General features: G+C 39.1%; 2 protein-coding genes across 3 annotated transcripts in view; one reads left to right on the top strand and one right to left on the bottom strand.

Annotated features, from left to right (window-relative positions):
• The window catches only part of CENPU (centromere protein U), a 35,992-nt gene extending 31,999 nt beyond the window's left edge, over nt 1-3,993 (top strand). Inside the window, exons 11-12 of one of the 2 annotated variants that reach the window (XR_001818603.2) lie at nt 1,275-1,431; nt 3,590-3,985. Coding sequence is in view for 1 of the 2 variants with exons in the window: in XM_017506900.2 (XP_017362389.1) it covers nt 1,275-1,431; nt 3,590-3,697 (265 nt within the window). In the remaining variant the exon portion in view is untranslated. Of the gene's footprint in view, nt 1-1,274; nt 1,432-3,589 lie in introns of both variants that reach the window. The other variant, XM_017506900.2, reaches the window with a different exon arrangement.
• Nucleotides 3,994-4,058: 65 nt separating this feature from the next.
• PRIMPOL (primase and DNA directed polymerase) overlaps nt 4,059-12,833 on the bottom strand; it is a 37,325-nt gene continuing 28,550 nt past the window's right edge. The window contains exons 9-13 of the mRNA XM_037730839.1: nt 12,259-12,387; nt 12,080-12,128; nt 6,992-7,074; nt 6,861-6,907; nt 4,059-4,415 (exon numbers count right to left, since the gene is read on the bottom strand). Of these exons, the coding sequence (XP_037586767.1) occupies nt 4,167-4,415; nt 6,861-6,907; nt 6,992-7,074; nt 12,080-12,128; nt 12,259-12,387 (557 nt within the window). The 3' untranslated portion in view covers nt 4,059-4,166. The remainder of the gene's footprint in view (nt 4,416-6,860; nt 6,908-6,991; nt 7,075-12,079; nt 12,129-12,258; nt 12,388-12,833) is intronic.

Here is a 12,833-nt window from a genome sequence, read left to right as displayed (position 1 = left end):
TTTCACCATGTTGGTCAGGCTGGTCTTGAACTCCCAACCTCAGGTGATCCACCCGCCTTGGCCTCCAAAGTGCTTGGATTACAGGCGTGAGCCACCACGCCCGGCAATCTGTTGGTTTCTAAATCAAGTCTCTGGACAGGTGCTGGCCTGTGATAAGGTTTTCATTGACCCAGCCCAAAATAAGAAAACTAAAGGTAATAAGGAAAGCTGACATTTACAAGCTTCCTATGTGGCAGGGCACTTTCCTAAATGCTTTCTATGCTAACTCATCATAATTGCAGTCCTATGAGATAAGTGGTTAAAGCTACAGTCAGGCCTGGTTACACGTGTCTTCAGTGTGAGACTACTGAGACTTGTCTACTGAGACTGACTTTTGTTTCTTTTCTAGATATAATTTTAGAAGTTGAGAAATGTATTTTGAAAAGCCATAATAGGAAAAACTATGGTATATCATTATTTTTAACTTGCCATATGAAAACCTAAGGCACAGGGAGGTAACTTGCCCACGGGCGCAGCTCTAGGAAGTTGGGGAGCCAGGATTCACTGTCAGCTAACTGACTCTAAATCCAGCCCTCCTGGCCATGGCTGCCAGCTCAGTAGTGAGTTTTCCCCAGTGCTCCATTTGTTCAATGTAAAGAATTGTTAAAGAAGTCTTTTCTTTTATGAAATTAGAGAATAGTTTTGTTTTATGTGTTTTTTGGCAAAATGCAAAATTGGCAGCCTTTGCCCCTCCTTTTTTTGTTGATCCATAACACCCAAGTTACCCCTTTTTATTTTATAGGTGAAGAAACTCACCCACTGAGAGATGAAGCAGTTTGCCCAGGGTCACACATTCTTCATCCAGGCACTGAACTGATAGTCTTCCACTGGTTTTATTAGACTTTAGAAATTGGACAAATTTGCTAAGAGGAAGAAACACTGGGAAAGCTTTTTGTCCATGGTTTCTGTGTTAAACTGTAGTGCCTGGCTCCTGTGGCGTGAGCCTCTGAATGTTAGCCAAGCATACATTTGATCCAGTAGTTCCCAAGACTTGAATGGCTTGATGAATTTTGCATTTATAAGTCATATTCTTCTGTGGATGTCACTGCTAATTATTCATTGTGCATTGTATTTCAGAGATTATTTTTTTTCCTATGTTTTAAACTGAAACCCAGAATCTTAGTCATCTAGTTGGCCAACCCTGGTTCTTCATACTCACTCAGCGTACCTGTATCCTCAGTTTCACACACGATAGGCCGGTACATTTTATTATATGTCACTTATTTTTGTTTTAGGATGGAGCCACAGCTGAAAAAACTACAAACCAAATATGATGAACTTAAAGAGAGAAAGTCTTCCCTTAGGCATGCAGCATGTTTCTTATCTAATTTAAAACAGCTCTATCAAGATTATTCAGATGTTCAAGCGAAAGAACCAAATGTAAAGGAAATGGTAACTCCAATTTTACTTTTTATCGTGCTTCAGAAGATGATTGTGGGAGAATATTTGCATGCTAGAGTATCAGAAGCTTTGGGGAAAGACAAATGGAGAGTCTACCTAAGCCAGTGAAACTTCATTATATCAGCACTTTTCTTAGCTACTTAAGGCTGGAGGAGTAATGTCTAGAATCGCCGATTTGTTTAAGGTATTTTCACTCGGATAGCTGAATTTCATCAAGGGAAGTTTATATCCTATGTATAAATCTCAACTGAAAAATCACATTCTGCTTTTTTACAATTTTCATTCCTGTAAGACCACTCAGCCATGTTTGAAAGACCAGCCATTTCTATTTTGTCTAGCCCATGTTCACAGCATCTTTCATATGTGAAAAGCCATTTTCCCATATAACTGGTAGGTATGATTTTAGAAGTTAAGTAATAGGCTGGGCATGGTGGTTCACACCTGTAATCATAGGACTTCAGGAAGCTAAGGCAAGTAGATTCCTTGAGCCCAGGAGTTCAAGACCAGCCTTGGGTGATAGTGAAACCCCATCTCTACTAAAAATACAAAAACTAGCCAGGTGGTGGTGCATGCCTATAGTCCCAGCTACTCTGGAGGCTGGGGTGGGAAGATCACTTGAGCCTGGAGGTCCAGGCTGCACTCAGCTGTGATCACACCATTGCACTCCAGCCTGGGTGACAGAACAAGACTTTGCCTCAAAAAAAAATTAAGAAACATTAAAAAGGAATATAGTAGGAAAACAGATTTATTAATACATTTTATAGTTGCTTCTGGATTTTTACTGCAAACTTTGCTACTGTTATCCCATCCACCTCAGATTAATAGAAATGTTTTAAGTTCTAGAAAAAAAAAATTTGTATACCCTAATAGGAATTTATATAAAATATGTAGATATAATTAAATGTAATGTATACATATATTTTATGATCAGATTTGTATTCTTCTAAATTCAGTGTTAAGGTTTTGACAATTATCTAAGTTAATTTTCCTGAGCCTAAAGGTTATTTGTATATTAGAGATCTAGAAATAGAACACTTTTAAAGGTATTTTTTTAATTACCTAACTAGTCCAAAGTTTGATTTGGAGTTTGGTTACTCAGTTTGGGGAAGTTACGTGTATCATTGATTCAGCTTGAACATAATACTTCGGTTAAAAGCGAGGTTTAGTGTCTCTGCCTTGTGTGGATCACACCACTGGATGACCATCCTGATCTTGGTGTGACCTGAGTGCCTTTTTGCACTTCTCTTGTAGTTACTCTCCTTTTTGCCTTAATGATGGTAGATATTTGGGTATATGTCTTACCTCTAAACACTTAGTGACAAATGTGAGTTGTTGACTTTATCCCTCCCTGGAGCAGGTGCCTGGGAGAGCTTGAACACATTAGCTTGTCAAATATTTGTATAAAATCCCAGTATCGTGTATGGTAGTCATGGTGTGACAGCTTCTCTGCTGTCATCTTGAAAACATGATATTAAACAGCAAACTATCAAAGTATGATAAAATTCTGTAAGGAGAAATTAATCATGCACCCTTAGATACAATTTGCAACTGGAAGTTTGACTTTAATTACTTTGAAATCGTGAATTAGATATTGTGTGTGCTATTTTATTTTGGGTTTGTATTCTAATTTTAACTTTAATCATTAAGAACATTCGGATTGGCAACCTTTGAGACATTTAATTGATTTTCCCAATAATCTCTCTAGATAATAGGTTTTACTTTAACTGAAAGAACTAATGGAATGAGAACACCAGACCCATAAAAGTTTAAAAAAAAAAAAAAAAAATCTATCTTAGTTTTCTGTGAGCAGACCCCACACAGCACAAGCAGACTTGCCCAAATCAAGTCTTGACATGTCCCAGGCATGATTTTCTATCTTCAGTAATAGAGATGACACAGTTCTTTGAATCATCTGGGATGAGATCAGTTCATGCTTTACAGAGCAGCTCCTAACAACTTTGTGATCAATTATGTTCTAAGGAAATGGATGAAAACCAATTTTCTTAGTGGTCCTAGTTAAAAATGAAAGGAGGACTAGTTAATGGAAAGCTCTATCAGAATTTGCATTGGTCATAAGATTGAGCTATGTAGGGACAAGGTTATATAAGTTTTGATATTGCTAATTATATAAATTATTTTCTTTCAACAGTATGATTCATCCAGCCTTCCAGCTCTGTTATTTAAAGCAAGAACACTTTTGGGAGCTGAAAGCCATCTGCAAAATATCAACCATCAGTTAGAGAAGCTCCTTGACTAGAAATGAGAAGAGCAGTCTACTAAAACATGCCTATAGGAAGACTAGTCTCATGCTGTTAGCTTTTGAAACTGTACTTTATTAAATAAAGTTTTGCAAAGCAGTTAAGGCCTACTTACCAGAATCTAAAATTCGTTATTCCAATTAAATGGTTGTGAACAATGTTAAAATGGCATCAATAGTTTTAGAGGCCATAATCTTTTCTGGTTAATATCTTCAGTAATTTTAAAATGCTGACACCTTGTCTAATCAGCCCCAGATATAAGAGTTGTAATAAACTTGTAAAATTAAGTTGATGTGAACATAGACTAATTTTTGATTAATAAGGGGATTTTTACTGAATTTAAGTACACCAAAATTGGAAAACAGTGATAAAACTTAATTTATGTAAACAGGTTTAACAATATATTTATCAAATCTGATAGACATCAGGCAAATTATAGTCTGGTGACAAGTGTCCACAGTGAATTAGCTACTCTTGTAATACTTCTATAATTAGTTCATCAGGAATTTCATCCACTTCACTATTGTAACTCAGAAGACTGTTCTCTGCCGCTTCAGCTAATTCAGCATCTTCAGTAGCTTCTAAAAAATAAGCATCATCAATGCCATTATTCCAGTCTGTGTCAGCAGATGCACCTGTTGACAGCTTGCTAGGTGATGGCTTATGAGGATTCTGGGTTTCACTGCTCCTAGTTTCATCTGTTGTAAACTCTTCTTCCTTTATTTCAGTGGAGAAAGGTGAGCGAGTGGGATATGAAAATATTTACTTAGCATATGTGATTTGACCATATACTCTATGCTAAAGTAAGGTATTAAGTGACAAGATACTATAGTGAATATGCTGGAGGAATGCTGTCTCTGATACCTCACCATGGGAATGAGTGCACGGATTGAAACGTTGCTGCACTTAAGCTTAGGCAAAACTTGAAACTGCAAATTTGAAATTACATCAATTATTTTGCCATAGAATGTCTTTAGGATGGATATTTAGTTGATCCTCCCACTAAATAATTTTATTTATGTAAAGAATGTCCTTATTCAGTTTAGTGGCACATGCCTGTAATCACAGCTACTTGGGAGGCTGAGACAGAAGGACTGCTTGAGGCCAGGAGTTTGAGACTAGCCTGGGCAACATGACACCCCCGCATTAAAATACTATAAAAACTCCTTTAGCTACATTCTTAAATATTAGGAGATGAAGAGTTTTGATGTCTACAATTTAAGAGTCATCAAAAATAAGAATGCATACGTATACAATAGAGGGAGAAGGCGAATGTAACCAAATGCTAACAAATGGCAACCCCATGAAGGACAGATGGCAGAGTTCCCTATTGTACATTTCTGTAGGTTCAGGTGACCAATGAAATAGGATAATCACTGCAACAGAAAAGCAAGTAAATAACACCAACTGGTAATTTAGTTTAAAATATTTTTTAAACAAGTGAAGCAGGAAAGGCAAAACGTTAACTGAAAACTAAGTGATAGCTACATGGGTGTTCATTCTATTCTTTATCTTTTATTATTTTAAAAGGTTATGTCCAAGTAGTGGTAATACATTACACCAGTTACTTTCAACTTGGCATTTTGAGGTGTTAACTGGATTAGCAGAAAAAATACTTTAAAAATGCACTGCAATTGTGAATATCTAAATCACAATCTAGACCAACAAGGATGATGCAATCATCCTCTTGGCGACAAAGTTTATTTTTTTAAATTTACTTTGTTCTTGTTTCAAAACGTTTTAACCTGGTATTTTACCAGAGAATCTGGCTATCAGTTATTTTATGTCCAGCTCTTGCAGACCAAGAACGGGATTTCCACCATTCCAAACGGAGTTTTTTCGAGAGACATGTTTTAAGACAGTAGATACCAGATTGAGTTTTCTAGAATATAAAATCAATCACTTGTTCTGCTTGTAGCAGGTAATTTTTATTCTAACCATAACACTGTAAAGGAAAAAGCTGATAGATGTGGCAAAAAAAACAACTAGAATTTAAAAGTATAAAAAATATGTCAAAAAAGTACTTAAGTTATTGCAAATAAGTTACAAAAAAATGGACAGAGAATAGGTACAGGCACTTCATTAAACAGCGAATCTGAAAAGAGTTCATTAAAGAAATGCAAATTAAAACAACTGAGGTACCCCTTTTTGCCTACCAGATTAGTAGTGATTGAGGCAAACAAGCACTGTTGGCAAAGTGCGAGGAATAGGTGCTTTCATCAATCTGTGGAAGTCTAATACCCTGTAATTCTTATAGAGAGCAATTTGGTAATAGGTACTGCTGAAAATATTTGTGATATTTTTTAAGTCGAAGAAGTGAAATGTGTGCTACCACTTCAGAAAAAAAAAACATGAGCATACATAAGTTCTGGAAGGTACATGTCAAAACATGTATCAGTTAGTTATCTCTGGTCAAATGAGTGCGGAAGATTCTTTCCTCTTGCTTTTTGAGTATTTTATAATTTTATGTAGCTCACTGCAACCTCCTCCTCCTGGGTTCAAGGGATTCTCCTGCCTCAGCCTCCCAAGTAGCTGGGATAACAGGCACACTCCACCATACCTGGCTAATTTTTGTATTTTCAGTAGAGACAGGGTTTCACCATGTTGGCCAGGCTGTTCTCGAACTCATGACCTCAAGGGATCTACCCTCCTCGGCCTCCCAAAGTGCTAGGATGACAGGCATGAGCCCCGGCATCCGACTAATTTTATGTATTTTCAATTCATTCCACAATGCATGCTAATTATTTGGGTAAATAAAAAATCTTTTAAGAGAAAAATGCTGGTTTGGCAATCTGGTAATACCTACCAAAATTGAATATGCCCTTTGACACAATTCTACTTCTAGAAGTTCATCCTACAGATATAGATGTTCAAAGAAACACAAAGATGGGTATTTTGTTACTTTCAAAAGCAAAACATGGGAAACTTCTTAAATGTCTGAACTGATGAAACCGTACGTCTCAAACAGCAGTGAAAAGATGTGTATTACAAGGTATGTGCTGAGATGGGAAATTCACTACAATATATTCCTGTAATGCGGTCATAAGTGAAAAGAAGGTACCAAATGTTTTTCAAAGCTGTGTGGACACTACTCGTGGCTCATGTATACTACTGTACCAAGAACTCCCTGGTAAGGAGGAAGACACTAATATCTGCACTTACCTCTTTGAAAAGAAACAGGAGACATACTTCAGCAGGTAATGGGAAACCTGAATCAGAAAGATAGCAAAACTATTACATATTATAGCTATATATTTTTTACTTTGTGGTAAAGGTAAAAATTAGTAACTCACAGTCAGATTTGAAGTTTTCTGCTTTACATACGGGGTCATGACATTTTTGATACCAAACTTCGTTTTTCAGATCAACCAGAATCCTTTATGTTAAAAAAAAAAAAAAAAACTAGCATTAATACCGAGACTGGGTGGAAAACAAAATCCAGCTGCATGCTGTTCCGAGAAATGCCTAAGACTTAAAAATGGAGAAAAAAAGTAAAAGCATGGAAATAGGTGCATACCAATTAAAATGATGGTTGCCAAAAATCACACAAAATGAACCGTAGGGCAAAAAGTAGATACTGACAAAAGTTCCCCCGGAAGACAGAACAATTTCAACCTATATTCGCCAAATGATAACAGCTGCAAAATGTGTGAGTAAAAATGGACAAGACTACAGTGATAAGCAAATTACCGTAAATCAAGGTTCTTAAACATTCTCAGTAATTTATAGATCAAATAACCACAAAAAAGGTCCAGTAAGGATACAGAAAACATGAATGACAAAAAGCAAGAAGTTTGATCTAATAGGTATATATGAAGGAGCTCTTTATAAAATAATCCCATGCCAACTATAAAGTGAATTTTATCAAAATTATCGGTTCATACAGAGAGCATAAAGCAAAATTTAGAAATAAAAAGCTAATAGAAATAATTTGGAAATTAAAAACATTTTGAAATAGCCAATGGCTCAAGGGGAAATAGTGGAAATAGAAAATGCTTAGACATGAATGGACTGGAAGTGTACATATTAAAATATATGAAATGCAGTTAAAGTGACCTTTAGAGGACAATCTTAAAAGCTTGTTATGGGCCAGGTGTGGTGGCTCACGCCTGTAATCCCAGCACTTTGGGTGGCCAAAGTGGGTGGATCATGAGGTCAAGAGATCGAGACTATCCTGGCCAACATGGTGAAACCCTGTCTACTAAAAAATACAAAAATTAGCTGGATGTGGTGGTGTGCGCCTGTAATCTCAGCTACTCAGGAGGCTAAGGCAGGAGAATCGCTTGAACCCGGGAGGCGGAGACTGCAGTGAGCCGAGGTTGTGCCACTGCACTCCAGCCTGGTGACAGAGCGAGACTCCGTCTCAAACAACAGCAACAACAAAAAGCTTGTGTTTTGAAAGAATGGCTAAAGATACATGGATTAAGTAACTAAAGTGGAAAGTGAGCAACTGAATAAACCCTAATAAAAGGCAGGTGACCAGGCGTGGTGGCTCACACCTGTAATCCCAGAACTTTGGGAGGCCGTGGCAGGTGGATCACAAGGTCAGGCATTTTGAGACCAGCGTGACCAACATAGTGAAACCCCATCTCTACTAAAAATACAAAAAATGAGCCAGTCATGGTGGCGGGCACCTGTGATCCCTGCTACTTGGGAAGCTGAGGCAGGAGAATTGCTTGAACCCAGGAGGCAAGAGGTTGCCATGAGCCAAGATCACGCCACTGCACTCCAGCCCAGACAGCAGTGCAGAACTCCATCTCAAAAAAATAAATAAAAGGCAGGAAGTCATAAAGAGCAAAAAGTAAAAAGAATCAACAAGGCCTACATTTGAATAAAATGAAATTCGAGTAAAATTGCCATTTTACCATAAGGCAAAGACACAAATGTTATTAGAAATTAAGTGCAGCATACATTTTTTTTAAAAAAGTACATGAACAATTTTTGCCAGTAACTTTGAACTTTGTAAAATAGACAAAGTACTAGATAAAAATAGGCAAACTTAAGCAACAGAAAACCTAAACAATCCTATAATCACTAAAATTCTTAAAAATTTGATTAACTAGTCTTAAAATTTTCCCACATTTCACAGAAAAGGAAACAAGATGGCTAACATTCCCTGAGGTAGTCAGTGAGGTGTGGGGTAGGGAGGTGGAAAGGGACATGTACCCAGGAGCAAAAAAAAAAACGCAGGTGACTTAAGTCTAATCTTTCCTTAAACATTCTAATAACAGATTCCCCAACTGATGAGCTAATGCTGTGGCTCCCCAACTGTACAGTAAAGTGCCCCGGGCACTGGAGGATATTGAAACATTTCTAAAAAACACAGGGAAACTTGACATTTGTTGAGCAATCAGAAAACGCCTTGCTTGTAGTTCACATGGTCAACGTGACACTGTACTTCATTTCTTTCATTTATGTTCCATCTTTGTAGAGCTGCGCTTTGGGGGTGTGTCTGTAATAAAAAGCACCATTGCCAGGCGCGGTGGCTCACACCCGTAATCCCAGCACTTTGGGAGGCTGAGGCGGGTGGATCACGAGGTCAAGAGATCGAGACCATCCTGGTCAACATGGTGAAACCCTGTCTCTACTAAAAATACAAAACATTAGCTGGGCATGGTGGCGCGTGCCTGTAATCCCAGCTACTCAGGAGGCTGAGGCAGGAGAATTGCCCGAACCCAGGAGGTGGAGGTTGCGGTGAGCTGAGATCACGCCATTGCACTCCAGCCTGGGTAACAAGAGCAAAACGCTGTCTCAAAAAAAAAAAAAAAAAAAAAAAAGCGCCATTAACATCAATGGAGAACAAGATATTAGTTGGGAATGGTGGCATCTAATCTAATTCCAAGAATTAAGAGGGCATACATAGGCCTGACGAGGTGGCTCACACCTGTAATTCCAGCATTTTGGGAGGCTGAGGCAGGAGGATAGCTTGAGGGCAGGAGTTCAAGACCAAACTGGACAACACAGGGAGACCCCCATCTACAAAAAATTTAAAAAGCCAGAGATGGTGCCACCCCTGCAGTCCAAACTACTTGAGAGGCTGAAGCAGGAGGATAGCTCAAGCCCAGGAGATGGAGGCTGCAGTGAGCTGTTGTATTCTGCACTCAAGCCTGGGCTGTGCCACTGTACTCAAGCCTGGGAGACAGGGTAAGAGCCTGTCTCAAAACAATGAGAAAAAAAAAAAAGAGAGAGTGTATAACATCCCATTAATAAGTAACAGTATTTAAGAATGAAATGAAAGTTTTTTGTTTTTTTTTTTTAAGTTTATGGATACTATTATTCAAACTGCTACTAAATTGTTAGGACATAAATACTTATCAAGTTGTTTGAAAGTAACTAATTCATTAACAGAACTCGTATTTATTTTGGCCTCAGAGAAAATGTGAAAAAACAAAGACACCAGGGGAACCATGAACCAAGAAAATCTGATAACTTCTGGACCAAATGCTAGGTCAGTCCTTACCTACAGAATGCTCTTCGTAGGATGCTTTTGACTTTAGAATTGCATTTGGTAAATCAGCCCGGAATCTATGGATTATGAGGCATGCTTTCCAGGAAATGTCACCCAGCTATGCAACGTGAGTATAAAATGAGGTATTCATAACCTTGGGGCTTCCTGCTGTGTGCAGGGATTGCTCACTTCTGCCTCGGGTTCCTGCCTGAGTCAGAGAGGGCAGGAAGGGCTAGGGGAGCCAGGCCAGATGCCCCAGGCCTTGCTCTGCCCCATTTGTGCCTTTTCAGTCCTTGTGTCCTTACATTATAGTAAAGCTTGATACTGGGCAAGATTTCTGATTTGTTTGAATGTAATTCAATTCCCAGTCCTTAACTTCATTAGTAATCAGGGAGATTCCATGAAAACCACCATAGTGTTTTATCCCTGCCGGATGAGCAAAATCAATTTTTTTTATCCTAACAATACTAAGTGTTGGTGAGAATATGGAGTAGTGGAAAATCTCAAAACACTGCTGGCAGCACTATAAACTGACACATGCATTTGGGAAAACAATTTATGATCTAATAAAATTAAATATGTGCATATTGCATGATGTAGCAAGTCCACTTAGAGAAACTCTTGCACGTGTGTACCAGGTCATATGTACAAGAAGGTTCCCAGCTTCATGGTTCATAACAGCAACCCAAATGTCCACTGTGGGAAAATAAACTGACATGTTTATGTTTACATACATGGCATGCTATACAATAATGACACAAAGAAGCAAAAGCTACATGCTGCAACATGGGTGAAGATCACAGATATGATACCGCAAGGCAAGTGAAAAGACCTTTTTTTAAAAAACAAGCAAAGGAAAACAGTATATTGTTCAGAGATATGAACGTATATGGGAAGAATCATAAAAGCAAGAAAAAGATGAACACAAAATCCGGAATAATGGCTACAATCTCTGAGGGCCAGGGAGAGACGGAAACAGAGGCTGGGCCCACAGGTGCTTCTGAGGTTTGATCAGGTTCTGGTTCTGAAGATGGGTGGCAGCTATGACAGGTATTTTAATCTTTAAAATGTGCGAAAAAAGTGTGTTCAGCTGGGTGTGGCTCACACCTGTAATCCCAGCACTTTGGGAAGCTGCAGCAAGGGGATCACTGGAGGTCAGGAGTTCCAGACCAGCCTGGCCAACATGGTGAAACCCCATCCCTACTAAAAATACAAAGATTAGCCAGGGTAGGAGCACGCATTTGTAATCCCAGCTACTTGGGAGGCTGAGGAAGGAGAAGTACTTGAACCAAGGAAGCAGAGGTTGCAGTGAGCTGAGATTGCGCCACTGCACTCCAGCCTGGGCAAGAGGGCAAGACTCTGTCTCAGAACATTTTTTTTAAAAAGTGTGTTATCTCTACTTTTATATGTATGATATATTCCACAGTTAAAAAACAGAATGGATTACGGATATATAATTCAAGGTGGTATGGTCATCACATGATAATGATTTTTTGGGAATATGCATAGAAAAAAGAATAGAAGATACTCAAACTAGTAACTGCAGTTATCCCCAGGCTGTGGCACTATGGGTGATCTCTTCATGTTTTCTGTTATAGCTTTGTGTATCGAGCACATAGTTTTTGCACGCTTTTTTTAAAGCTGAATTAATCTAAGTATATCAAGTATGCACTGGACCACGCTACCCAATGTCCTTTCAGCTTCCCAATTGGTCTCCCACGCCGCGCACATAGGCCGCGTATGCTTGATACAGGAGTTGCTTTGACATGAAACAGAAAACAGCGCCTATCTAAGACCTCACTAAAGAAAAAAAAAAAAAACAGCAAAATTTCTCACATCGTAACTGATAACTACTGGGTTGCTATTTGTCTCTATTCTCACCACATCCTTTTATTATTTAAAATTCTACTTCTGGTTTTACTCCATCCTTTACTTTCCCCCTCGTGCTATGGGCATTTTAAAGAAAATCTCTAAAGCAGGGCCTGGCATATACAGCAGGCATTCAATGAATACTCGTACCCTCAGTGCCATGCTGTGTGGTGAACAACTTAGCGCAGTCCTAGCTCCAGCTCTTGCTGCTGAGGAGATCCCTTCTTGCCCAAACCTGCCCACCTTCAACGTAGAATCCATAAGGTGGCAAGGGCCAGCGGGAACAGGACGGAGAGGCATGCTTCCCACCCTCACTGCTCCCCCCGCGGCCTTCCAGTCCTATCAAGCCCACCCCTGTCCTCTCCAGATGCGCTAAGGGGTTATCTCAGCAAATAAAGTACACATAGAGCTGATGTGCCAGAAGCAATGCAGTAATGACAGCATTTAAATCAAATATTATAAAATGCTAACCATAGACAACAGATACAAATTCAATACAAGAGCTGGGCGCGGCGGCTCATGTCTGTAATCCCAGCACGTTAGGAGACTGAGGCAGGCGGATCACGGGGTCAGGAGTTCGAGACCAGCCTGCCCCACATGATGAAACCCTGTCTCTACTAAAAATACAAAAATTAGCTGGGCATGGAGGCATGAGCCTGTAATCCCAGCTACTTAGGAGGCTGAGGCAGAAGAACTGCTTGAACTTCAGAGACGGTGGTTGCAGTGAGTCACGATCACACCAATGCACTCCAGCCTGGGCAACTGAGCAAGACTTTGTCTCAAAAAAAAAAAAAAAAAACTCTAGAGTTTAGTTAGTA

This window comes from Cebus imitator, unplaced genomic scaffold (assembly GCF_001604975.1).
Source record: "Cebus imitator isolate Cc_AM_T3 unplaced genomic scaffold, Cebus_imitator-1.0 Scaffold365, whole genome shotgun sequence".
NCBI lineage: Eukaryota > Metazoa > Chordata > Mammalia > Primates > Cebidae > Cebus > Cebus imitator.
This window is presented reverse-complemented; position numbering and strand designations above follow the sequence as displayed.